Genomic DNA, 27237 nt, shown 5'->3' with positions numbered 1-27237 from the left:
ATTTTGATTAACAGTTCCCAATTTATAGAATCATATAGCGTGGAATGTTAGAAGCTTGAAAAAGGTTGGTAGGCTAGAAAATTTAAAAAGGGAAATGGGTAGGATGAAGGTGGATATAGTAGGAATTAGTGAGGTTCGGTGGGAAGAGGAAGGCGACTTTTGGACAGGTAATTTTAGAGTAATTAACTCAGCGTCAAATAGTGGGCATACCTACCTATATAGATAGATGGTTGTATATACAACCATCTTGAAAAAGTTTGCCTGGGTACACAGACCACTTTTTTATTTTGTAGGACTAATCTATTTTCTGTCTAATTTTTATTCTCTCATTTTCAGTAACTGCAGCCTGTAGCAACAAAAATCAAGTTGGAAAAACTTATCTTTATTTAAAAATAACATCAGTTGATTCTTCAGGCCTCTCGAAGATTACATGCATGGAAATGACATTACCTCAGTTCTACGACTTTTTACATGAACTTGAAAAAACAAAAAACAGCATCAACTATTTATGATATAAATAAAAAATTGTATTTTTTATTGTTGTATATATATTGTCTATATTATTTTATTGAATAAATTTTTTTTTTATAAATTATGGTGATTTGTAGTAAATTTGGAATGTTTCTATTAACCTTCATTTTTTTTTTTTTTTTTTACTCTGAAAACATCATCTTATCGAATCTGAGGGATATTTAATTATCATAATCAAAAGCTAACTAACATAATAATCAAGTATGTTTTACACAGTCAAAAACCAAGTTAGTTAAAAGGTAGTTGATGCTTTTCTTTAGTTTTCATATAATTTTTGAAAATAAATTTCTTTAGTAAAATGTAATTACAGACATCAATGTAAGATTGGTTGGAGAATAAAGTAAGGTCATCCTCAATTTTTTACACTTAATATGAACCCATTTAACAAACTTCGAGCATAAGGCAAACGTATGAGATGGCTGATATATAGTCACTGAGGTATAACCCCAAGCAAAAAAAAAGGGACAGTATTTTCATTTCAAATTATAATTCATTTCAACTATATAAAACTGATTTGTATCAAATGCAACATTAAAAACAACCACCAGAATGATCTGGTAAAATTTTCATAAATAAACTGTTTAACAGCTGATTTTTAAAGTCAAAGGTTCTGAGGTTCAAATCCTGGTGATTACCTGACCCTGGTAATTGAATACTGGAATACTTTGATTGTTGGGGGTTCAGTTAACCACACATTTTAAGAATGGTCAACCTGGTCTGTACAAAACTACACTTCATTTATGTCATACTCATACTAATGCTATTGGGCCGCAGGATTGCCTATTGTTCACAAGTTGGAACAGATTGCAACATACTCATTAAGAATAAAAAGTTTTAAAAACGACTATAATATTTAAGTCGTTTTAATTTTAAAAATAGTTTAAATATATTGCCTCTATTAATAGCAATAATTATTGGTATGAATATGATATAAAAGTACAGCCAAATCAAAATATGTGGTAGTAAGGTGACATATCCACTGCAGAAAATTTAATTTGTGGCTAATTTAAAATAACTGAAAAATTTTTTAAATGAAAAAGATTGATAAAATTTATTTTTAATTTTAAACTTTCATGTTCCTGTTAAAAATTAATTTGTTTTAAATCTGAGGTGTTTCTTAAGTTCTTCAGATGACTATATTTAAAATAAATGAAAAGTAAAATTTAATTAGTCATGATGTTAATTAAATATTATCTAGAAACACAAAAAAGTGAGAGTAAATACATAGCTGTACTTAAATAGGTAAAGTAATAAAACTAACAAAGTGGAATGCAGACCATTTGTTCTATTTGTGATTAAATCCTATGCAAAATGAGCACGTTTGGCTGTAAAGCACGTGTTTTGATATTCAAGTAAAGTTAATATGTCAGTAAACTTTAATGTTAGCTCTTGATTCATCAGCACTGCAAAATATGTAACTATAATAAGTATAGTATAGTATAGATAACCCCCACCGGTTTCAATTAACCACACATCTCAGGAATGGTCGAACTGAGAATGTACAAGACTACACTCATACATATCATCCTCATTCATCCTCTGAAGAATTATCTTAACGGTAGTTACCGGAGGCTAAACAGGAAAAAGATCAGGAGGTAATCCCCACCGGGTTGGTCTAGTAGTGAACACATCTTCCCAAATCAGTTGATTTGGAAGTCGAGAGTTCCAGCGTTCAAGTCCTAGTAAGGGCAGTTAGTTTTATACGGATTTGAATACTAGATTGTGGATACCGGTATTCTTTGGTGGTTGGGTTTCAATTAACCACCCACCTCAGGGATGGTCGAACTGAGACTGTATAAGACTACACTTCATTTACACCCATACATATTATTCTCATTCATCCTCTGAAGTAATACCTGAACAGTAATTCCCGGAGGCTAAAACAGGAAAAAAGTATAAAGTACAAGTAATATGTATATAACTGTACCTTTCTCTTTGCTCAAATTTCCTCTTGCTCTGTTAAGTGATAACAGTCTCTCATTTTAAGTGGAGTTCAGTCAGTTGCATCTCTGACTGCCAAACTAAAAGTAGGTAGGGCCTACATTTCTGATAAAAAGAACTGAACAGTCCTTCCAAAAAAAAGTAACATTGAAAACTTTTTTCAAAAAAAAAGTTACATTGTTCTTCAATTGTTTTTAATAATAAACTAGATTTGTATTTTCTTTTAATTTCTAAAAAACTCTGGTTCATCAGTTGAACTAACTAGTGGAAAATGTCATTCCAACATTGAATACAAAAGGAGTAAAGTTATATTGGTGAGGAAACAATTGAGAAAAAATTCCAGTTACAGAATTTTTTTGATATTTCAGCAAATAAACATAACTTACCAGGTTTTTTTTATTTTAAAAAGAAAATCATTGCCTACTGAAAAATTACTCTAAGGACCTATTCTCAGAGTATAAGTAAAAGGTAATCCAGTTACTAGCTAAATGATTAAAAATCGCTGGAATTTTCCAGTTGTCCTTAACCAACAAGAATAAGAACCAGTTGGTTAACACCTAGGATTCTCAAAAAAAAATTTTGATAGTGTGAAATAATTTTGTAGATATTATATATTTTCTAAAAACTGTTTTGGAAGAGAAATCCTTAGAAATTAAATTTGTTTAGATTAAATCCCCTCCTCTATGAATCATGAGACCTTGCTGTTGGTGAGGGGGCTTGAGTGCTCAGGGATACAGAGTAGCTGGACCGAAGGTGCGGAGAGGTATCTGTTGAGAGTCAGACTAAGGAATGATTCCTGAAAGAGGGCAGCAGCTCTTTCAGTAGTTGTTAGGGGTGTGAGTCAGAATGATTTAAACGGCCATATCAACATCACTCAGTCCTCTGAGTACTGCGCATCTGAAAGCAATGGAAAACTACAGCTGCTTTTTTTCCAAGAAAATGAGGCTCTCTGCATTTTCATATAGCAATGATGGAGGTGCCTTCCTTGGTAAAATATTCCGGAGGTAAACTAGTCCCCCCGTTTGGATCTCTGGGGGACTACTAAGGAAGGGGTCACCACCAAATTAAAAAAGAACATTCTACAAGTCGGAGCGTGGAATGTTAGAAGTTTAAAAAAGGTTTAAACACTATGTATTGATGGTTGGTATATCTATACCAACCATCAATACATAGTAATACTATGGGCTAAAGTCAAAATATTATATTTCAGACAACTGACATTAGGGACATATGCAAATCAAAATTCAAATAGATTAATGTATGTAATTGAAGGTGCAGTCAATAAAAAATAAAAAAAACTGAAGACCACTATTGCCAAATGCAAGTATCTGTTGAAGCTCCAACTAAAAATTTTATTATAAATTTAAATAAAAGCGGTAGGAGTAGGAGAGAGGGTGAAAATAATACTTAAAACATTGATTAATGTGTGCATATTTAAAGTAGGCATTATTTTTTTCTGTTTGGATTTTCTATGCATTAAGTTAAAACAGATTCACTTGATATTTTTACTTTTTTGTTTAGACATTTGCCATTATTTTTTCATTCTTTCACTATGAATTCATTTCTCTTTTCTGATCTAGGTGTTTGCTTTCGTTTTTACATTTAGTCTTTCCGTAGCTCTGTTTTGTAATATTTCTCCTAGGTATTTAAATTGTTCAACTATATTGATTTTATCAAATCTTAATAAATTTCTATGGTTTTTTATGTTGATTGTGTATTCAGTTTTTCACAGGATATTTGAAGGTCTGTTCTTTCTGCTGTTTCCTTTAAAGTCTCTATTTGGCTATATTTTATAATAATTTGCAATTACGGCAAAATTATTAGAAAAAAAAGCAAAAACAGCCTACTTCCAATTCATCATTTTTACATCCCATACTTGTTTCTACTTTGTTGTCTCAATATTTTTTTTCATCATTTGATTCCTTTACCAGAAACACAACTGAAGAGACGTAGAGAAGACAATTTTTATTTCAAAATGATCTGAAATTGCATCTATAAATTTATTTTTTGAATGAGCTTGTTATAATGTTTTTGCTTGCTATAATGTTTCGCCTGTTATAATGTGTTTGCTTGTTTTTGAATGAGCCTGTTATGTAATGTGTACTTGTTATTAATTAAGATTTTAGTTTTGTCATCAATTCCAGTCTTTGCTAAAATTTCTATTAATGATTTCCATTCTACAGAATTTTATACATTTTTGAAATCAACAAATACTATAACATACTCTTTGCTTTTAAGCATTCTGTCTTTGATTATGGATTTCACATCAGATCTATTCTGGGCAAGATCTGCCCTTCCTAAAACTACCTTGAAATTCTCAAAGCTGTTTATCTACATTATCTTATATTTTTGCTTAGAGGGCTTTAGAGAGAATTTATACATTACTAACAAAGTGGGAAATGGCTCTGTAGTTAGTAAAATCCATTCTGTTAAAATTTTATCAAATGCAACTGTGGTTCCCAGACTTTTTCAAGTCGAGGCATCCTTTTTCAATTAAAGATTTTTCATGGTGCCCTACCTAAGTAAAAGTATGACTACTCGTAAGTAAGAGATAAAAATAAATAAAACTCATGTATCTTCATTATTTTTTACTTTATTAACATTAAATTAATAATTATAAATGTTTTGGTTCAGTTAATTATGAAGCTTTTACAATATTTCACGGCGCCCCTGTGAAGAGGCTGTGGCTCCCCAGGGTGCTGCAGTGCACAGTTAAGGAATCATTGGTATACAGCTACATAGATAGCTTTAATATTAAAAATAGGTCATGGTGGATAAGTTTGCTTTGTAGCAATTAATAAAAAATTGTTTTTAACCTTTTCATTAACTATGTTGCCAACCAAAAAAAAAATTGTTATTGTATTTAAATTTAAACTGATTTATGTATTTTAAGGGTATTGCAAACAATATCCTTAAAATTGTTTTACAGGTATCATGTTGGTTTATGTTATAGTCCAAAGCTAAATCTTGATGTGCTATTTGCTAGTTTTGTACAGGTAATAAACAAATTTCAATTAGATATAAAAGAATTCATGGTTCCTGCTCATAATTTTTGGGTTCCAATCTGGGAGTAATTTTTTAGTTATTCTTAAAAAAATGCCTATAATCTTATTAAATGTTATACATTTACAATCTTAAGCAAATGGCAAATAGAAAGTTTTAGAGCTGTGTAATTAAGTTTCTTTTTTAATATATTTTAGTATTATTTAAAATATAACCTGGATTTATATATAAAATCCAATTTAAACAAGATGGTGGGGTTTAGTAGCTGTATTGGTCATATTAATAACACCGTATGTGACCTATGCATACACATACAAATACCTCTTAAAATGTAATGCTGGGCCTACAAATAATACATATTTCTAGTTAAAGATTTAATTTTGAAATAATGTTTCATAAAATAAAAAATAATTAATAACTGCTTAAATTTACTATTAAAAGAAAGTTCATTTGCACAACAATGAAATACGATTACTTGTTAGTTTTATACAAGTTCTGCTTTCATAGATAATTTTGCTGGAAATGCATTTTATAATTAAATATTTTATAAAAATTAACGATTCATAAAAATAAAATAATAGAAGCTATATGCAAAAAAGGGTAGAGTTTTGGAAAAAAAGCTTTTCCTGTAAAATTCCCTAAAACCTTGAAAATTTTAAACAACTAATTAAAAAAATGATAAGGAAAATTTCAGAGAGGCTAACCAGGGACTTTTAACAAATATTACAATCCAAATTAAAAGGATGTCAAGCTCCAATCCTATGCTTAAAAAATAAAGAAAAAATTAATGTTAACTAATAAATTGTAAAAAATAAGTCAAATATTTTGAAAAATCTGCTAAACTGTAAGAAACTTAAAAAGAAAATAGTATTCAGAACCAGAAAGACTTGTCAAATTTGTAAATGAAGACACATATGACCAACTAAAAAACCTGGTAGGAAAAATATGGAAAGAAAAGATTCCAGAAGAATAGCAAATTGCATTGATACATTAAGAAAGAAGACAGAACTGATGTTAACTATAAAGCCATTTCTATTTTGTCAGTAATGTATAATTCTCTCTGAAGCCTTCCAAACAAGAATAGAATATCATGCAGATAATCAGCTTTGAAAATACCACAGTAGTTTTAGAAAGGGCAGATCCTGTGCCCAGAATAGATATGATGTGAAAATCCATAACCAAAGGCAGAATGCTTAAGAACAAAGAGTATGTAATAGTGTTTGTAGATTTCAAAAAAAAATATGATTTTATTTTTTTTTTATTGTCTTCAGTCATTTGACTGGTTTGATGCAGCTCTCCGAGATTCCCTGTCTAGTGCTAGTCGTTTCATTTCAGTATACCCTCTACGTCCTACATCCCTAACAATTTGCTTTACATATTCCAAACGTGGCCTGCCTACACAATTTTTTCCTTCTGCCTGTCCTTGCAATATTAAAGCAACTATTCCAGGATGCCTTAGTATGTGGCTTATAAGTCTGTCTCTTCTTTTAACTATATTTTTCCAAGAGCTTCTTTCTTCATCTATTTGCCGCAATACCTCTTCATTTGTCACTTTATCCACCCATCTGATTTTTAACATTCTCCTATAGCACCACATTTCAAAAGCTTCTAATCTTTTCTTCTCAGATACTCCGATTGTCCAAGTTTCACTTCCATATGCGACACTCCAAACATACACTTTCAAAAATCTTTTCCTGACATTTAAATTAATTTTTGTTGTAAACAAATTATATTTCTTACTGAAGGCTTGTTTCGCTTGTGCTATTCAGCATTTTATATCGCTCCTGCTTCGTCCATCTTTAGTAATTCTACTTCCCAAATAACAAAATTCTTCTACCTCCATAATCTTTTCTCCTCCTATTTTCACATTCAGTGGTCCATCTGTGTTATTTCTACTACATTTCATTACTTTTGTTTTGTTCTTGTTTATTTTCATGCGATAGTTCTTGCGTAGGACTTCATCTATGCCGTTCATTGTTTCTTCTAAATTCGTTTTACTCTCGGCTAGAATTACTATATCATCAGCAAATCTATGATTGACATCAATTAGTGAGGTTAAGTGGGAAGAGGAAAACGACTTATGGTCAGGTAATTTTAGAATAATTAACTCAGCTTCAAATAATGGGCAGGCAGGAGTAGGTTTCATAATGAACAAGAAGATAGGGAGGAGAGTGGAGTATTTCAAGACGCATAGCGATAGAATCATTGTAATAAGGATAAAATCAAAACCTAAACCGACAACGATTGTTAACGTCTATATGCTTACAAGCGCCCATGATGATGATGAGGTAGAGTGTGTATACGAAGAGATTGATGAAGCAATTAAACACGTAAAAGGAGATGAAAATTTAATAATAGTTGGAGATTGGAATGCATATTGGAGATTTAATTTTCATATTATCGATGATTTTTCAAATTTCACTGCAATCATTAAATTTGATAAATATTATCTTCATATTGTTTAGTGATAGTTTTATTTCTACATTATGAAATTGCTTAATTTTATTCCAGCTACAAAAGTATGAATTCATTGAATTTGCTATTTCAATTGGCTTGATAATTTTTTATGTTTTCACCATACATATCTTCTTTCATACCTAGCCATAATTTATTTTACCTTCCATAGTTCTAAAACAAACTGAAAAAAAGAAAAATATGATTATTTATTCGTTATTTTCTTTTTTTTACTAAGTTGTTAAATTTATTTTTCAATGAATTAGCAATAAAATTGAAGTACTATAATTTTAATTCATGAAAATCTACTACAAACTTCTATCATATATTTCTAATAGTTACCTTACAAAAACCACACTATTTACTTCTTTAACAGTAACTTTCAGTTACTTCTGGTTCAGGCAACCGTGAAATTTAGCAATGATGGAAGGTTAATAACATACAGCAGTAAAATTTTCTCTCCTCATTAATAAAGTTTGTCAATTTATCTTTAAAGGATTTTTCACCTTAGTTTTTGATGTAAAAAAATGGATTGCTGAATTCAAGTATAGTTGTGCATCCGTTCAAGATGTTAAATGTTTAGTACCTTTCACTTCCCAAACCTGAAGAAATGGCTCGCTGGATGAAGATTTATTTCAAATGCTGATGTCAAAGCTGAGACAACTGCTTAATGATGATAAGTTATATTATACTGAGGCTAAAAAAATTGTAAAGCTGTTGGTCTAAATGAATTGCAAGGTTGAACATTTTTTTTAAAAATCTTGTTTTTTTTATTAGGCCAAGAATTATCTAAACAACCCTTGTAAATGTCTGGTTTTAAGAAAAACATTTAATTAAATAAAATGAATTAACTGTTTATCATTCAATTACTCATTCCTTTACATGCATTTAGCTTGTGTTTGCATTTTACTTGCTCTCAATAAATGTCAGATTATAATCTGACATTTAAATATAAAATATTCTCTTACAACTAAAAGGAAAAATTTTTGTTTAGTTAAAATCTATTATCATTTTCAGATATAATTATTATTTTTATTTATAATTATTTTTTCTTTATAGTATTCATTTATGCCAATAACAGTTTACTACACCTAAAAGTAACTTTCAGCTTTTATAAGGATAAGTCTTATGCTGATCAACCCACCAAGTTGGTCTAGTGGTGAACACATCTTCCCAAATCAGCTGATTTGAAAGTTGAGAGTTCTAGCGTTCAAGCCCTAATAAAGTCAGTTATTTTTACATGGATTTGAATACTAGATTGTGGATACCGGTGTTCTTTGGTGGTTGGGTTGTACAAGACTACACTTCATTTACAGACACATATATATCATCCTCTGAAGTATTATCTGAATGGTAATTACCAGAGGCTACATAGGAAAAAGAAAGAAAGGTCTTATGCTGATTAATACTAACTCTCCTTTTCTTTATAGTAAACCAAGTGTAATGTTTTGTGCCATTCTTTCATATTGTAATTGTAGAAAAAAATTGCAGATTAATTGTTCTTTTTAACTGAAATTTTGTACAATGTACTTCTTTTTAAACAAAAAGTAGATTTTTGTCTCTAATTTCATAGTTAATTATCACTAATGCATCATAGGAAACTTGGGATGAAGTGTTCAAATTTAAGAATGTTCCATTTCACAGAAAATTAAAAACATTATTCTTTATAAAAAAATAAAAAATTATAATGATTTAATGTATCCATTTAATTTATAGTGTATTTGTATTATTAATAAATATTTATGTTCAAATGAAATAAAAATTTACCAAAATCACTCTCCTAAAAAAAAATATGGATTTTTTATTTGTCACTATTAATACCAGCCAGCAATATAAATGTTTTCATCAAAACAAAAAAAAAAGCATAAAAGTCACGAATCTTGATTGCAAGAAAAGAAGTAGCGTAGATGTTTTTTTAACAAATATCTATTTTATTAAGCTTAAGTAGTATATACAATTTTCTTTTACTGCAGAAAGGGTACCAAATTATTTGCTTACATCAAGTGTCTCAGTCTACCTCATTCATGGCTGTCGTACATAAAAAAACTCTGAAGATACAAGAGACATTAGATAGAGCTGATCTGTACCTTCATTAAAGAACCAATTCTTATGGTGAACATAGTAAAGATATCATTATAATATATCTGAATCATCCTTTCTCTTTATCCATTGGGTCAGACATATACATCACCTTATTCTTGGTCTTCTTCCAGTTACATTTAGATTAAAGTTTCTATTCAACTTGTGCACTTTTCATTAAAAAAATTATGCTCAAATTCTGTCTTCTCTAACTGTTGCTTTTTATTATTTTATCTCCTCTTTCCTATTGTGCTTCTTAAAAACTTCATCATGGTTATCATTATTTTACCTTCTTCTCTTCTTGTAGTTGGCAAGGACTGAATCGTATATTACAATAAGGACCGAGTAACTCATGAAAATTGTCTGTTTACATCCTATCTGTATTTCTTACCCCATATTACATTTCTAACAGTTTGGTAAAATCCTGATACCATCTGCATTTTATCATTAATTTCTTGTTTGAACTTTCATTCTATCCGTATATAATTCTTACCCTAAATATTTAAAACTCCTAACAATTTATAGTGTTTCTCCTTGTACTTGCAAACTGACTTCCTTATTGTATTCAATCATTCCTTATCACTATCAACATTTTACATTTCTCTATGCATATACACCAGACTGTACTCTGATAAAAATTATTCACAGATATGTTGGTGAATGGCTAAATTTATCAGTAAATTTGTTTTATGGAAGCATAGAAAAATTATTGTTTTTTTTATAAAACAAGTGACTGACAAAGAAAAAGTAAAAAAATTTATTAAACATCAAAATTTTTAATAAATATATGTATATTTACTTAAAAAATAACACTTTTTTTGTTAATAAATAACATTAAACTCTATGATCATAATAATAAAATTCCTATAAGTTACAATAACATTTCATTCAACAAAAGCAATCTCATAGCTTATAAGATAAAACAGTACAGAAAAATTTGCAAAGAATTGATGATTCAAGATACAACCAGGTGATAAGATTAATGTCATAAACTCACAAATGTATTAATTATAGCTTAACATTTATACAACTTAAGCTTTTGAAATAAAATCCAACACTGCATTATAGCAGTACAGTTTAGTATGCATCAACAATTGTCATTTGGTCAGTGTTTATAATACTTAGCAAACCAAAGGAATCTAAATAAAATGCTAATTTTAATTTATTGCATTCACAATTTTAAATTTACAAAATTAGCAATTAATAATTTAATAAAGCTTACCATTTATAATTGGTCAGTAAAATAGTAACTAACAAAAGTTTTGCTGTAAACTTTAAATTACAGCAGCAAGATACAACATATGTTTGAACAAATATACAGTTACTATAAAATGTACAATACACATACTGCGATATTCAACACTGGTGTTATATAATGAATGTCTATTCATTTCTCCCATAAAGAATTCAAAGCTCTTAATAAATGACTGGTATTCAATACAGTGAAAATGTTCATCATTCTGGAAACTCAGCTGAATTTTTCAGAATATTCAAAATAGTTAATAAGGAGCCACAAACAGCCATCTCACCCTGATATTCGACAGTTTCAACTTATTCAAATTCCAGATAATCTAACCAAAAAATAACTAAACATATTTGATAGTGACCCTTATTACAAAGTGCTAACAGATTCAGACAGGAGTCAAATAATATGAAGATTCAAACACATAGCACCAATAAATAAACCCTAAATAAATAATCCGATTTAATAGAATTCACCAACAGACATAATATTACTTTTTTTTTGTTTATGAATAAAGTATTCTACTTCAGTGATAAAACTACCATACTTTGGTGGTTATTATGTTTCATAGATGCTCATTAGCCTTCAATGACCACATTTCCCTTGTTGATTTAATAATTACACACATTTCATATAGTTCTAATGTGTATAATATATACACAATGTATAATATAAATGTGTAATAATATAATATGTAAATGTGTATAATATAAATGATGTTATTATTATAATTTTTTGAAATTACATTACTTAAGATAGAAAATTAAACTTAATCTATTGTTACTTCTGACAGAAATTTTTATTATAGAAAAGTAGTAAATTACTTTATAAATTAAGTTTTTTAAATCTGTAAACATTTTTCTTTTGTCATAACACTTACTAGCTATCACTAACACTTTTAAAACTTAAACTGGGTCACCGTTCATTACAGATGAGTAACAAATATATTAAATAAGCAACAATTAATGTATAAAAAAAATAAGAAGAAAATATGGATTAATTTTTGATAAAACCAATATTCAGCAAATCACTAACTAAATTTTAAATATAAATAGATTCTGATCTAAAATAAAATTATTGAAAAATTAAAAAAATGGAAAATAAAGTGCACAATAAATGGATATGAAACTTTTCTGTAAAGCAATCTAAACACCATTGTATAAATAACTGAAAAACAATGGTACAACTCTATGTTTCATTTAATGCTGTACTGTGTCAATATTATTTCTTTTCTTTAAGCAAGAATTCTGCTATAAATGCACCATGAATTGCTTGAAAAAATTGATATCCAATTGCTACAAGCAGTTTCTGTAAGTGAAACAAAGATGTTATAACTAATTACCATACTCAATATGAGATTCATCATGCCAATGATGTACAAAATCACTTGCTTATAATACACAGGTACGAGCAGATGATTTATCCTAACCAGAAACATTATGTGATTACAGTTTAATGCATTTGCTAAGCTGCATCACACAGCTGATTGAAATTGATGCAAGCACGGTTACAGTGCTCATGCTGACTTCCAGAAATTGCTCTTATCATATGAAAAAATTGTGGTATTTTAATTTTAACCAAAAATTTTAATTTTTTTTTAAAATTAAACTTTTTTTAAATTTAACATTTCAATTTTTGATCATTTTAACCACACAAGAAGGTTCAACTTAATATTTTAAAAAGTTGAAATAAAATGTAATATATAAACACAAAACAACATCAGCCTTTGCTACAAATGACAAAAATCAGATCTTCACAAGAAGTTCTGCCAGCAACAGCAATCCAAAGGGAAAGAATAAAGCTTCCAAAGAAATATTTAAACAGACAAATGGATTACAGGAATTTCTGAGTTACATTCTTTTTCTTCCTTCGCAATAAGTTTAAATTCCTCTCTACCTTTTTTGAACTTTGTCCTAAAGCCCTATAATATAATAAATCCTAAATTTAAAATAAATGAATCACCTTTTTGTATCTTGATATTACATGTAAAAATTATATTAAAAAAAATAATTTAACTATTCATTTCTTATATATAATATTACAATTTATATAATGAAGTAGGCTATTATGTAAATAATAGATATTTTGCTACTCAACAACGCACAATATAATAAAACTTTTTTTATTCATAAATATATAACAAATTTAATGGAATAATAATAATAAAATCAACAAGAATTGTTTTTAGATGTTAGTTATTTAATTTACAAAATTTACATTGCTAACAAAACAGATTTAAATAAATACATGAAACTAACTATATTATATTAACAAAAATTACATCATGACCTTATATTAATGGTAATAACTTAGTTGTATGTATTACTAACATTTGTTAAATGATAAATGCTGTAAGACATGAAAATTAATACATAAACAGGAATGTAAATAATAACACAATACACATTATGAAGAAATATTATGACATACTGAGATATCTAATCGAATCTAACCACAAAACAATTTTTTAAGGAAAAATAAATCAAAATTATTTTTGTCCATAAAGAGCAGTAACAGAATGTACATATATAAAACTTTTTGCAATTAACTACACTAGTACTTTATTTCCTTCAGCGTATAATCAATACTATATAAGTTGTCACTTAAAATCAATAAAAAAATAACTGTATATGTAAAAAAATAATTACTTGGATACAATTGTAGCAATCGCATAATGAATAAAATCACTTAATTTTAAACTATGAAGGCAAATTGTATTAAATGCAAGTTTCATTAGGTAAAAAGATATATACTATCTCATCAAATTCGGCAAAAATACAAAATTTGGTCCCTCTAATCGAAGGTATGCATACACACCAAAAACAACAGTAGCTGTAAACATAAATAAACGTAAGCGGTTCTGGGGTAAAGCCAAATCCGGTACAACGCGAAATAATGGTAATCGCCACCAGTGAGGTGGTGGCCTTCTAAACCGCCATAATCCAACTCTCCTTTGTGGATTTACTTCAGCCTGTCGTATTTTCAAACTAGAAAAAAAATTAATTAATAAAATAAACTGATATTGCATTACTATACTACTATTAATTAATTTATAAAAAATTCAAAATGATTAATAAAATTGAAATTAAAGATAAATTTTACACTTTTTTGAAAAGTATCTCAATAAACATAAACATTAAGTTTTAAATATGACAACAGTATATACATAATAAAAAATTCTTAATTTATATATAGAGTGATTCCAAATTGCATGGCAATCTCTCAGGAGACAATTCTATGGACAAAAATAAGAAAAAAGTTCATATAAACATAGGCCAGAAAATGGTTCATTAGTGAGTTTCAGCTAGCAACACATTTAGCCCTGCTTTCTGCTCCCTCTCAGAATCAAACCAGTCTAAAATTCTTGGGATAAAAATTGAGGGGTAAATTTGGTGCTTCCTTTTGGTTTTTATCAAAGAAATTGAATAAAAGTGGTCACAGACGTCAATCTCACTTAGGTTTTAAGAAAAATAGGGTAAAACATGAAAACATTTTGTCAGAAAATACACTTTTTTAGGTTTGGAATAAAATAACTTCTTAATTTTTCAATAAACAAATAAAAACTTCTAGTTATTGTTGTAAAGAATTTAATTCTGAAAAAATTTATGTATAACATCTATTAAAATTAAACACAGATTTGAGAAGTTCAACTTTAATTAAAAATAAAACCACAAACTGAATCAGAAAAGTGATACGATTTTAAACAGAAAAATTTTCATAACATAATATAAATGAAAACAAATAGAAAATTTAACACGTAAGGAAAAAAATAATTAAAAATAGATTTTAAAAAAATAAAAATCGCGTACTTTTTTATTTTTTCTAAAAATTATTAAATATGAAGATGGTTTACTTGATAAAGCTGCAAACAATTCTTCAAAGCAGTTGCTTAATGCGGCTTCTATCCTGTTCAATGCATAGTTCACCTCAGTGAATCTATGCTAGCCAAGCACATCTAATAGCACTTTTATTATTTCTAATAATAGCTCCAGCTTCTATTATACGATGTCTCAATTTTTCTTGAATGCCAATACGAACGGAACAAACTAACAACTTCATCCAACCCCAAAGGAAAACATCCACTGGCAAGAGATTCGGGAGATTGAAGTGACCATTTCACTGATCCATCTCGACCAATTCATTGTTTACTATATATATTATTTAAAATAATTCAATACATCATGAAAGTAGTGAGTAGATGCGCCATCACTGAAAAATGACATCTGCAAGTGGAATATCTTCCAAAAGTCCCATCAGATTTGTTTGCAAAAAATGCAAGTACTGCTCTCTTGAACCTTGACGGTGACAAAAAAGAGCATATGAGATTATCACCAAGAATACCACACCACACATAAAAATAAAAAAGGATGTTGGAAATGACTTGTGACAGTCTCATGGGAATTTTCTTTTGCCAAAGTGTGAGTGTTTCAATAATTTACAATGCCATTTCTTGTAAAACAGGATTAATAAGCAATTAGAATATTATTTAGAAAAACAGGATGATGTTCATGTTTTCTAATTAACAGTCTACAGAATTCTATCCATTTATCAAAATCAGGCAGTAACAACTTTTGTACACGTGTTGTATAGAATGGGTATAATAGTTGTTCTTTTAATGTTTGCCACACACTAGATTGTGAAACATGAAATCAATTTGACAACCTTCTGGTGCTTCAGATGGGAGATAATTGTACCACATTTAATATTACTTCTTCCACGTTGGCATTTTTCACAAAACATTCATGACCAGCGTTGAATTGTTGCGGTTTAAGCATACTTCTTTCTCAAATTCATCTCTCCAAAGCCTCAAATGTTTTACGATCCAGTACTCTTCGATCTGGATAATTTTACCAGTATTCATGCACAGCAGCTAATTTTTTATTTACTTCATCATAAATTAACAACATGTCTGTCAACTTCCAAATGAAAAAAAAATTATGGTATCACCCATTGTGAATGACTGAGCAATAACAGCACAAATACTGCTCAAATGAATATTCAAATGCTAAACACTAAACCTAATTGTTAATCAGCTGTTATTGTCAACCTATGAAAAAAAATTTTTTTTAAGTTTTAGAACAATGACTTTCAAATTTATTTTTAAAATTTTTAGCATTTGTATCTAAATTGTCTGTTTGAAATCATATTGCTTTTCCGATCCAGTTTGTGCATTTTGTTTCTAATTAAAGATGAACTGCTCAAATTTGTTTAATTTTAAGAGAATTTATTTACATCCATTTTCTCAGAATTAAATTTTCTTCAAAAATAACTAGAAATTTTTATATGTTTATCGGTAAATTAACAAAGTTATTTTATTCCAAACCTAGAAAAGTATATTTCCCAACCAAAGTTTTTATGTTTTATCCTGGTTTTTCTTAAAATCAAAGTAAGATGGTCTGGGACAACCTTTATTCAATTTCTTAAATCAAAAAAGAAAAGTAAGTACCAAATTTACTCCTCAATCTGCACCCCAAGAATTTTAATACAGTTTAATTTCAGAGTGAGCAGAAAGTAGGGCTAAAAATATTGTGAGCCAAAACTCTGTGACAAACCGTTTTCTGGCTGTTTATATGAACGTTTTTTTATTTTTGACTGTAGAATCATGTTACAAAAGATTGCCCTGCAATTTGGAATCACTTTTGTGTGTATATATGTGCATGTGTAAGCATGCGCATGCACTGCACATAAAGCTGTAAAAAAAGAACTGAAACTTTTCCCTTCAAAGAAATGTGTGTTCAAAAACTGAAACCTTCAGATTATGCCAAAAGTCTAAATTACTGTCAACGATTTAAATGTTTTTTACAAATTGGTCTTTTTACAAATTGATCAAAATTCCATAGGTGTCTTTGACATTATGTTTTTTATAGATGAAACCATGCTTGTTTCATCTGGAAGGGTAAATTAATTCACAACTTCATGAATTACATGAACAATCTTTTAATAAAACAAATTGGAGACTGAGTCAGTGTGAGTAGAAAGTGCAGTGTGGATCAACTTTGAAAGTACAGTTAATAGTGATCTTTATTATACTGTTTTAACAAATTCATTAGTTAGTTAACAGAAGTAGACATCAATCACTGTTGGTTCCAACAAGATGGCACCACAGTGCACACAGCTAACACAGATCATGACTTTTTACAGAATGTCTTTGGTGAATCAATCATTTCGAGAGTTTGTGGCCAGCACTAACACCCGGTCTGACTCCCCCAGATTATTTTCTATGGGGACAGGAAAATAAGCACTGTATCGCACAGACCACGCACAACTGACAAACTTAAGATCAAAATAACAGCATATGTACGAGACACTCCAGTACATCAGCTGGTTAATGTGTTTAAAAACAAATTGAAACCTGTGCAGTGTTGTACTGATACTGGAGGAGGTCATTTTCAACACCTTTTATAAACTATTCCAGTTATTATAATTTCTGTTTCTATAAAATAATGAAATAAAAATACAAAATAATAATGAAGAAAGTTTTGTCACTGCACTTCCGTAATTCTAGTGCATAGCAACTTTCTGAATGTACTGTATAAGTTAATATACTCGTATTATTAATTAAGTTTATAATATACATACAGATGTACCATGAAGTTCTCCTAGGATTTTCTTAACCTATTCTAATCATGAAAATAATGAAAACGTTTGTAGAAACATATGTCCTAAAGTGCTTTGCTTGCGAGTTACAGCTAGAGAAAGATTTCACTCTGATTTCAGCTATCCCTGGTGAAATGAGATCATATTGTTGTTCTGAGGTGTACTGGTTGTTCTAATGTTATATTTATATAATTAACTTATAAGTTTAACAGTAAGTTTAATTATTATAAATAAGGTTAAGTTATCTATTTACTGTGTTTTGGTGGTTTATATTTCATTTAATATTAAATTTTATAAGCACAATGATATATATAGATATATCATTGATATAGATATATAGATATATAGATATATCATAACTCTATATATATATAGAGAGTTCACATTAAAATATGGAAAAGCATCCGTCTCTCAATCCATGTAACATTAACTGTTTTAAGTTTATTATTGGATGTAATTCTGAAGGTAATACAAAATAATTAAAGTATTTACTCATCCAACATGACAAAAGAGATTTGAAGACAAAGAAGAGATTAAAAGAAATGTGACAAGAGAACTTAATGGTGTTCACTAAAAATGATTTTGATAAATGCTTCCAACAGTAAAATCATCACTGGAGTAAGTATTACATCAAAAGGAACCTACTTTGAAGGGAACAAGTCATTGAACATTGGTTAATATCGTTGTTTTTATGAACCAAGGTCGGAAATGTCCTGATCACACCTTGTATATTGACAGATCAGTCTCAGAATACACAATAAATCCATTCAAGGAAGTACACACCTTGTAGTTGATCAATATGTCAAAAACACACTCCTAACATCTGATACAAAAGTATCAGTAAATGTAAGCTTCTTCATCACCTTAAGCAGATTTTAATCTCCAGACATTTTAGGTGATGCTAGTGATGATATTGTTCATGAAACAAGAACTAACAGCAAGTTGATTATGTTATAACAATGAATGAAAAAAAATCATTTTACAATGAATGAGTCTATCCTTCCTAACTGAACTGTAATTCTGAATTTTACTGATGCAGCAAAAGAGGTCTGGATACAACTAAAACCACAATATCACTTCAGTGAACAAGCTCATTACCCTAGAAAATAGCACAATTTTTGGTGAATAACAATTCAACATAATTTTGGAATAAGATTCCACACCTTCCTGACAACTGTCATTCTGGCCCTATGTAACAGTCAAGTTGAATAAAGTAAGTCTCTTATTTCCAAGGATTTTTTCAATATCACTGTTCTTGTTCTTTATTAACTTTTAAATGAAAAAGAAAAGGCTAACCTGAAACAGCAAGCAGCCAAATTTTGACAATTTAACCTAGTAGGCTTTTTAGACATTTAAGGTAATATATCATCAAAAATGGCTCAACAAATGAAAATACTGAGCTCTTACTAATAAACATACAACGATTAATGATTTTTATTAAAACTGTATAATTTATCAAAATTACTTATAAACAAAGGCAGACGCATAACCTCTTCTCAAGAACCAAAAATTCATAACAGTCAAAATTTCTTTTAGCAAGTGAGGTGCTAAAATAAAATGGTTTTTAGCATAACATAAAATGAATATTGAAAAAATATAACTTTCTTAATTATAAACAAATAATACTCACTCTCTGTTAAACCTTTCCTTAACTTCACCCTCTATACTGCTAGGTGGAAATTTATAATACAAGTCAGATGCTTGAGCAAGAAGGCTTTCAAAAGGCAGATCATCAGGCAACTATAAAATAATTACAAATTTAAAAGTTTCAATTGAGTATTACATAAAATTTCTAATTAACTAATTTTATCAATAATTTAATTAAAATTAAATTCTAAATAAAAGTAGCCAATTACTCACTGCTTTCTTACATTCACAAATGTGAATAAATATTCAGTTAGAAGACTATCAGGATATAAAAATGAATTCTGTTACTGAAATGTATTTCATAATAGTTGTTAAAATAAATGAGTACTTTAACTTACTCATTTTGTAGTAACAAATTTAATATTAGTATCTGCAGCAAGGATGACATTTTTCTTTCATTGAAAAAAGAGAAGAAAAATTAAAAGTTACAATTAGCAGCAAAATTCAAAGAAAAATAAATACAAAAATTAATCGTAATTGAAGCATATCAAAGAATACAACTATTAAATGTTCTTGCCATTATAATCAGTCAATTAAATTAAAAAAATTACTTTTTATCATAAATTTTAAGGTGTTCAAATGGTTAACATCATCTCTGACAACTATTATGTGATATGGTTTGAACTATGGTTGAAACCCAACTAAAAGTGTACTTTATTATCACAATGGTGTAAGTATAAATAGAGCAAACATTAAATAAAGTTTACTGCATACTAATCTATTTGTAAAGCAGTATATAATTAATGTATAGATAACTTAACTGATGGAAATTATAATAATATATGCATAAAAAGGAAAAATTTACTACTTGTTAAGCGCATATTTTGTTATTGCATTTGAAACTAACCATTCCATCCTGAAATCACAAGTTTCTTACAATTCTAAGAATTACAACTAATAAGAAATTAATCAAAAGCACAACACAATAATTTTTTTTAACATAAGAATCTTAAACAAGCACCTTTATAGTTGGATCAGAATGTTTTACTTTAATTGCAATGTTCCATGACATAATTGTTATCTCTACACATTTGCTATGTTCAATATTAATTTTCTATTTTGTAGTGGAAATTTTTCCTATGTTAGAAAAAGTAAACAATGTTTACTAACCTAAAACTGTTACATAATTGGCACTCTTTCGTAGACTGACTTTAAAAAACAGAGTACACAACTGCAACACTTATTGTGTAAACAAACAGCAATTATCCATTGTGTCCCCCTGACAGTCACTGGGCAACAACAAAATTTTCAGTAACTAAGGGCAATGAATCCCTAGATTAGATTAAAGTGTCATTTTTTTATGGATTTAACTTTAAAAATTTTGATCATAAAAAGTGAAATACATTTTCAAAACATAATTAAAAAAAAGTATAGTTTATTATTATTATTAGTAGTAGTAGCAGTAGTAGTAACTTTTTGGTCATTTTTACTTCCTTGTATAAAGTAAAGGAAGTATTGTGATCACAAAAAATTTCAGATTTCAATGGAAATATCCATTTTCAGAGTCATGTGATGTCCACATCAGATTTTTATGTTAAAAATTAGTAAAGTACCAAATACCGAAACAAAAATCTGTACTAATTTAAAAAAAAAGTGAAATATTTTTATGAAATCATTACTCAAGAATTTGCATAATGAATAAGGATTTATGAACCGATTCTATCAACACAATTCCTTTTAAAATTACATTGCATCAAACAGTAAAAGCTAGATATACCTGTGAAAGAAGGCAGTGAACATTAGCCATGTCACAGTCGACACTAAAAATTTCTTCACTACGATGTACAACAATCACAGCAGCTAGATACAATGGTAACAAAGGTGGAGAAGCCAAGAAGTAATCATACAAACGAACAACATCTTTATAATGATTTAAACTATGACCGTACCAAGTAAGGTACCACGGTAAGCAAAATATTGTGCCTACTCCAGAGCTAGAAAAAATTACAAAATATTGAAAAAATTCTGAACAAAAACATTATATATATATATATATATATATATAATATATATATTAATATATATTATTAATATATAAACCTTTTCAGAGCATTAGTGACCTCTCTGTGGTCAATAATGCTCTGAAAATACCTCCTGGATAAATATTATTGACAGAATATATGTCAGAATTTTAATCTACAGTATTGTAACAAATTAGATTTTACATTTTCAGCTCTATTACAATAGAGGTAAGTCCAGCAATCTATTGCAAAAAAGACAATAGAACTTTCAGATGTTGGCATATCTCTATACCTCAGGAGCTTTAATGAGTTCTCCCACAGTCGCTAAAAACGGCTGCTGTCACTGGATCTCTGAATATAACAGTAAATCATGCTAGCCTAATGGAAGGACAGTTTAACAAACTTAGATTCCCATGATGTACTAAGAGGCTCTATTAATGATACGAATCTGAAAAAACATCACTGATCCTGAAACATAACCGATGATAATAAAAAATCATTGGGTTCAACCACTTAATACCTACAATGGAGGTTGTGTCAGTTACAAAGATTTTCTGCCTATGCATTAACAATGTTGGATTTCACACATTTTTTGCAGGGTCAATGACCAAGTTGGAATATACGAAGACGATATTTTCTCTCTGGATAAACATCATTCAGCGTGTTATTATGTTCCAGAAGAAAAATAAATTACTCTATGCTTCACTAACCATAATAGAAGAATAACTCCCTTCTTAAAATGATATCAGATGGCCTCAAACGCATTAAGATTATATTAATTCAATTCTGTGCAAGTATGGGATTGCTACCAGCTTGTTCTATTTACTCTCTTTCTATAATAGAATACATCTCTATAGGGTTTCTAAACACCTTGATAGAGAAGACAGAGAAAACAAGCATGCTTGCTAAAAAAAAAGACCAAATAAGCAAAATTGCAACTAGATTCACAGTTCTGTTAAAATGGAACCTAAATAACCAACCAAAAATTTGGAATATCAATCCAATACTAAAGATTTAAGCTTTTAAATAAATAAACTGTGGTGGAACATTTTAGTTCAGTTTATCATATTCAATATCATAGAATAATAGATAGCATCTTTACTTGTTAGCAAATAATACAAAACTATAGTTTCTCTATATATGACATCACTTTTTGGGACTTTTTATTGTTAATATCAATAAAACCAGAAACATACAAAGACATCCTCACACAATTTAATTTTTTTAATGAAATTTGTAAATTTTATTATACAAAATTAAATTAAATTAATTTTATTACAAAAGTTAAAAAACTAACTTCTTAACATATAATGTTTACATAAGATTTTTTACTACATTTTTAAATTGTTAAAAGAGTTGAAAGCAGAGATAGTGAACTCACTACCACAAGTTTTCTTTTTGACAAAGACTACACTTTATAAAATGTTTATCTGCTCTTCAAATAAAATTTTATGAGCTCACTTTTTGCCAAGTAAAAAATACTGATAACTTTAAAATCAAATATACCATATTTAAAATCATTAGTATATTAAAAAAAAATATAATATAAATACACCAGTGTTTTTACAGATAATTAATGCTCATACAGACAAAATAAATGTTTATTAAATAACATGCATTTGTCATACATATGGATCAGTTGTATTTAATAGATCAGACTACAAAATAACACCAATGAATAATGTTAAATCAGTTCCATCAGGACAAGTTACACACAGAGTTGTTTCATATGTTTTGGTTTTATGTGTACATGGAATGGATTTTATTTAATGTGTTCAAAAGAATCAACAAAAAGTAAAAATAATAATGGAAATAATAGAATCATAATCCTGGATGTAATTTCTGAATCATCACTTTAAAAAAAATTAAATTTAGCACAAATTAAAATATTCCTTCAAAAGGAATATACTATAAATTGCAATTATTAATAGTACACTATTATACCTGTGTTCTATATTATTCAAAGAATAATACAAGTTTTTTCCTTTTTCAACAAAATTAGTTTAAAATTGATCAAGGTAATCAGCAGCAAAAACCTCATTTTTGAAGTTTCATCACACTGAAAATTTTGTTACTGAGATTTCATATAATGAAATTTCACTGTATTTATTTAAGTTCAAAAGAAGATGCTTATTTTTTTACTTGATTTTTATTAATGGTTTATGTTCTGAATCTTATTAAAACAAATATATTTTTCACATTATTTAGAGATTTTCACATTCTTCAGATGAAAGCATATTTAATTAATTTAAAAAATCCAATTTATTGTTGAATTTCATTCAAATAACATTGGGAAACGAAAAAGACTTTTTGTCTCTCGAAGAAAAATATGTGATTCTGATAGTATTTTTTCTCCTCAATTAAAATAAGATATCAGTTTTTCCCCATCACGCAAGGTTTCTGAGAGACAGACGTTTATAATTTCAAACATTTTAATACTTTCTGCTTTCTTAACTACACAATATTCAAATATTTGACTCACCTAGAAAGAAAGAAATGACGATTTTCTGCTATATTTCATCTATGGAGCATCCCTTTTGATGGTCCAACAATAATCAGCCACAATATTAGAATTCCATTTGCCTTGATACTTCTTTTCAATAGCTGAAATCTCCTGATGAAAGTGTTCCCCGTGCTCATCACTCACTGCACCAAGATTTTCTAGGAGAAATCTAAGTGCGAGTTCAGGAAGTATACTTTTAAGGACATTACAATCCAAATTTTTATAAGATGTTATAAGGTCGTTGACAATATCACAGTAATTTTCCGCCTTTTGATATCCCAAAAAACCCTGAATAACATTTTTGAATGCTTTCTCCAGTGGATTCAAAAGTTACTCAAACTTTTCATCATGCATTAGTGATCATATTTGTGGATATTAAATATTCCTTCTTTAATTTTTGTATCACTAATTTTAGGAAACTTCTATTTTAAGTACATAAAACCAGGAGTATTGTCCATGGCCTTGACAAAATTCTTCATTAATCGTAGTTTGACATGTAATGGAGGTAGATACACGTTTTAGCAGAGTGAGCCACATGACTGGTGGAAATTTATTGCCATTACGGAGAAGCACAACTTTTAAACTAACTTTAGAGAAATCAATGAACAAGCAGCATTCTGTTGGGTTATGTTAATTACAAAGTGTCTCAATATGAGAAGAAATGTTATTACAAAATGCTAAGTCATTTTCTTCAGAAAAACAATCTTTAGATTCAGAATGACAATCGATTATGATAAGTACAAACCTTTGTATCCTTTTGAAGAAGAGTCCATCCTTTTAGCCGGAAAACAAGCATTTCACACTGTTTTTTTAGATAACTAAATCTCATATGAGATTGTTAAGATTTTCTTGAGTCAGTAAATGAGGCTCATATGTACTGCTTTGTTCAACATTTTTATCACCAGAATCTGTTCCTTTTTCTTTCTTACATCTATCAGACTCTGAGCTTTCTTCATCTAATGTCACATGTTCTGGAGGCTTTGATACGGGTAATTCTTTGCAGTGTGGAACGGTCTAATTGCAAGTTAGGGTACACCACTGCTTATTTTAATTTTGGCATAATCCCTTTAATGTTTGTTTAGCAGAAATAACAGTCAGAAGAGTGATCTATGGGTTCCCTCTCCAAATCATAGGGATAGCAAATGGCATGTGGTGTGTGCCATTTTTCCATGCAATGAGAAATCTAGAAAAATGATAAACAACAGATATGTGGAGCCCAAGCCCTTGTTTGGTCCCCAACTTTACACACAAAATAAAGTTCATAACACTTTTTTACTAATGGAGTAGGGTTTCACCTTTGGGACTTGAGCATCACTTCACCACATGCATAACAAAAATTGTTAGGATGATTTAAACAAACTCTAGGCATTTTGTAACTAATGACTAATTAATAGAAATAAAAGTTGTAAATATGTAATATACAATAATTCAGACACACAAAGCACTCTTTACTGGTTCACTATTATCTCACAACTGTTTTGATGGAATTGTTCTGATGAATATGTGCTACACTAGATCACGTTTGTATGTACGCCAGAACCTGCACAACTTAAAGGGTAGCTTTAAGTTAGCTCATTTGGTCCCATCATATTTACAATTCTCTAGGAGCTTTTACTTGACAATAGACAAATGGATGAAAAAATATTTAAAAAAATTAAAATGAAAAAACTGTGGGTGATAGAGAAATTTCAAATACATATTTTAAAACAGGATAAAAACTGCATTAAGTACACCTATTGGTACTCGTGAGACTAAAATCATGTTGACCAGTGTAATTAATCCCTTGAACAAAATATAAAGTTAAAACCAGCAATGCTTTTTGCATAATGCATTGCATGAAATGCATTGCATGTGTACACATGCAATGCATTTCTTACATAAACTGTGCGAAAGAACACAATCAATTAATCTCTCTCTCTCTCTCTCTTTCTCTCTTCTTGTTGTATGTGTGTTGCATACAAACCAATAAAATGCCAAAATAAATTAAAAAGCATACTTTTCTAAAAACTCATATAAAGCTGGATGTAACCTATTAATCAGTGGATATATATAGTTAAGCAGGAAAGAAGTTTTATCCATGGTAGGTTCCATACATTCTTGCAAATGGTCAGTTGAAAGACGTTCCATAATCTGAAATGCAACATCTTCTCCAACAACTAAAAGGAATGTTACAGCAACATCATGATATCCCTATAAAAAGAACAAAACAATAGATACCTTATTTTACTACTTTCTTCATAAATAAAATTAAACAACATAGATTAACAAACAGAACCTATAGATAGATAATAACTATAAATTAAATTATAATTTAAGTATACCTACCTTATAACCACACATATAGAACCAATATAATACAGCAACAAAATCTGGCAAAAACCCACAAGAATTAGCAATAAAACAGCTGAATGGTGCAATTATTTCTATTAGTCAAGAAACTATTAGTCAATGTGATATCACAAATATTTGCAATATGATTTATTTTGAAACAATTATATGAAATAGAAACTATAATAGCTTTGATTATTTACTAAAATATTTCAATTACCTTATATAATGTTTTTGCTGTTGCAAGACTATAGTAGTAAATATTTTCCTACTACCCTTCATTGAACATTACCAATCAGAATTGATACTGCTTTTTCAATCCAAAACAGTAAAGAAAACTTTTACATCTTATTGCAGTATATCATTATAAAATTTATCTAAACTATAGAATGCTTTCTCAGCAAGGAACTTACATAAATCAATTTTAAGATACAGAGTTATCAACTTAAAAACTAACTGTTAAACAGATTACAACATGTACATTACATGTACAGAATACAACATGTAAAATTTTACGAATAAAATAAAAACGTGAATTAAATTAAATTCTGTATTTCCATTAGCAAGAGTTTACATATTTACCATATTTTTACAAAAAAGGGTAGTTTGAACTGAGCACTCTGTACAGTAATGCATCTTTGTGCTCAAGTGAATGCAGTCGATTTCATGTTGAATGTTCACCTTTAGCTCATCTATAGTATGGATTTTTTTATTCATAAACTCTATCCTTCAAACAGCCCCACAGGAAAAAATCACAACTACAGAAATCTGTAGAAATGTGACAAGTTGTTTCTTCTGCAAAAGCTGCATGAATGTATGAAATGAATTATTTGATATGTAATAGTTGCTCTGTCTTGCATGAAGCCATATTCTTTTTCATGATCTGTAATTGAGCACTGAATTCTTCAAAAACTGGATAGTGCAGTTCTGTATTGATAATCTGGTCACAA

At 28.9% G+C, this 27237-nt stretch overlaps 1 protein-coding gene across 1 annotated transcript in view; it reads right to left on the bottom strand.

Annotated features, from left to right (window-relative positions):
- Positions 1-10780: 10780 nt before the first annotated feature.
- Positions 10781-27237, bottom strand: part of LOC142320537 (TBC1 domain family member 20) — a 28160-nt gene continuing 11703 nt past the window's right edge. Inside the window, exons 4-7 of the mRNA XM_075358438.1 lie at positions 25956-26149; positions 21213-21429; positions 19479-19588; positions 10781-14238 (exon numbers count right to left, since the gene is read on the bottom strand). Coding sequence (XP_075214553.1) covers positions 14004-14238; positions 19479-19588; positions 21213-21429; positions 25956-26149 — 756 coding nt within the window. The 3' untranslated portion in view covers positions 10781-14003. The remainder of the gene's footprint in view (positions 14239-19478; positions 19589-21212; positions 21430-25955; positions 26150-27237) is intronic.

This window comes from Lycorma delicatula, chromosome 2, assembly GCF_047948215.1.
Source record: "Lycorma delicatula isolate Av1 chromosome 2, ASM4794821v1, whole genome shotgun sequence".
NCBI lineage: Eukaryota > Metazoa > Arthropoda > Insecta > Hemiptera > Fulgoridae > Lycorma > Lycorma delicatula.
The sequence above is the reverse complement of the archived record's forward strand: the minus strand, read 5'-3'. Positions and strand labels throughout refer to the sequence as shown.